This window comes from Phalaenopsis equestris, unplaced genomic scaffold (genome assembly GCF_001263595.1).
Source record: "Phalaenopsis equestris unplaced genomic scaffold, ASM126359v1 Scaffold000754, whole genome shotgun sequence".
NCBI lineage: Eukaryota > Viridiplantae > Streptophyta > Magnoliopsida > Asparagales > Orchidaceae > Phalaenopsis > Phalaenopsis equestris.
The window spans coordinates 576,105-578,527 of NW_018165194.1; the positions used below are offsets into that span (position 1 = coordinate 576,105).

The 2,423-nt window shown below is 34.1% G+C and overlaps 1 protein-coding gene across 1 annotated transcript in view; it reads left to right on the top strand.

The window, feature by feature from the left end:
• Positions 1 to 1,355, top strand: part of LOC110030709 (ankyrin-3-like) — a 3,368-nt gene extending 2,013 nt beyond the window's left edge. The window contains exon 2 of the mRNA XM_020733579.1: positions 1,176 to 1,355. Coding sequence (XP_020589238.1) covers positions 1,176 to 1,355 — 180 coding nt within the window. The remainder of the gene's footprint in view (positions 1 to 1,175) is intronic.
• The last annotated feature ends 1,068 nt before the right edge of the window (positions 1,356 to 2,423 follow it).

Here is a 2,423-nt window from a genome sequence, read left to right on the forward strand (position 1 = left end):
CGGCGGCGGTGGCGGCGACGGGGGTGGCGGCGGGGGGTAAAGTTGGGGAGAGGAATGGTAAGGAGAAGGTGGGGAAGGGGAGGATGGTGGTGGGGAAGGAGAGGGAGAAGGAGGGGAGGAAGAAGGGAGGGAGAATCGGGAATCGGAACGGCGCCGGAGTGGGGATGAGGGCACCGTTTGTTGACCGGACGGCGGTGACGGCGGTGGCGACTTATTAATGTTTAATTTTTCGTGATTTCTTTGGGAGTTCGTTATGTAATTTCTGGTTTGTTTTTGGAGGGGTTTTCTGCAAATATTCCCTGTTAGAAATGAAAAAAAAAAAATTGTTGAATATGCATTTTTCTTGTGTCATCTTGCTATGCAAAATAATATACAATACATGTGAAAAAAAAATGTAATGTTTTATTATGAATATAAATTGTGTCACATGCATATAACTTCAAAAAAACAATTTTATGAAGATAAGATTATTGTGAGAAATTTAGTTTAGGAGAATCATAAACATTGTAATTGTGAATGAATCCTAGTGTAATTGTGTAAATAAAGAGTATTGTACTAGGGGATAACATTTTGTATGGTAGCGGTTAAAGTGATAAATGAAAGTCAACGCTTCACCACATTGTTGATTGTAGATGGGACAAAGGTTGATTCAAAGCAAGAGACATGGTGGGTTGAATCCATCTTTCCTTTATAAGGATCCAAATTATGCATCTTGCATTTTAATATGAGCTTCCAATTAGTTATTCCAAGCTTACAATAGTGATTTGATGACTTGATCCATGCTTGATTTGACTTGGTTTGAACCAATTTTGTCAGTTTGATCATAAATTTGTTGAAATTGGAGTTTTTGATGATTTTTAATCTAAGCTTGAATGTTTTTTGCTCAAAAAAATAGTCTGAGATTCTTGCTAACCACCTTGAGATTCGTGACAAATGATAATTTATTGATGAAATATCAATGCAAATATATATTTTCTTATTTACTGCAATGAAAAACATAAGACTGCATGTTACTCTCTATGACACTACCAAGATCAATGGACCAAATATGTGTCATGGATCAATCTTTGTTTAGGGTGCGTTTAGGGCGGTAGTGCATTGGCGGTATGGTGTCGCATCTCAGTTTTTTCAGTTTAGTGAAATTGCATTTTGTTTGCATTCTTAAAAAACTGCAGCTGAAAGCTGTATTTTTCTACCATATTCGATTACCCGCTGTGGCTGTTAGAAAAATGTGGTCTGACTTTTTGAACAATTTCACTGTTGCTTCTTTAATAGTTGCAGCTGCTCTAAATAGACCCTTAGCTTTCACAAAAAAGTTTGGTCAAACTTATCCACTTGTTAAAAGTGCAAGGTGAATTGTTGCATCATTCTTATGAGACAACCCTAAACGTCTTTCAATTGTAAGGACATTATCTGATATAGTTCAATTTTTTTTTTTTGACATATTTACGCTCGTTGCATTTGCATTCACGAGGATATTCAATCAAATTTGTTCATAGAAGATACTAAAAGATATAAATTTAATATAAAGATTACAAAGAAGAGAGAGAGTAGATTTAGTCTTATCTATCTTTTATCATCAAAGTAGGCTACAAAATGATGCATTGAACACATTGGAATCACATGCCTAATGTTCCATTAATGACAAATGAATAATATGATCATATCCTCATTCCAATATAACTTGGGATACCCTTAAAACAATATTTATATTACAAAAAAAAAAAATTCATATTTTCAACTTTATATATCTAGCATCCAAAATTTACCTTTTTTCTTACATTTATACCGCCCAAAATTTAAAAAAAAAATAAGGTGGAAAATATATAAAATTGAAAGTTTAGATATTAGATATGTAAATATGTAAAAATTGAGTGGCATAAATGCAAAAGTTCCTAAAATTTCTTCTAATCGTTTCCACCTTGCAGGAATTTCACTTCACATCAATTTATAAAAATAAATAAATAACAAATTAATTAATTACAAATCCCAATTGTTGATTTATCTCTTCTACGCTTCCAAACGAACTCCTAACAAACCAATAGAGAAAGCATCCATTTGATAGGGCGGCAAATTTCTATGTTTTAGTCTTTAGCTTCAACTATTTTGCTTTGCTCCTCCATGTGGAGCCTCTTTCTTTAATTTCAAAGAAGCTATTTTGTTTGCTTTTTAAATCAATTTCATTGGGACGGCAATTATAGTTTGTTCGAGGGAGGACGGGGGAGGAGAAAATAATACGTTGGATGCATGAACGACCGTTTGTATCACACCACGTCGTGTGTCCGATAGGCGTCGACCACGCGTCTAATTTACCAGACGTTATATTTTCTCTCTCGAGAGAGATCAGATCAAAAATATTTATGATATATTATGAATTGTTTATATGTGAGCATGGAGTGATGCAAAAAAAAAAATTAGAAAGA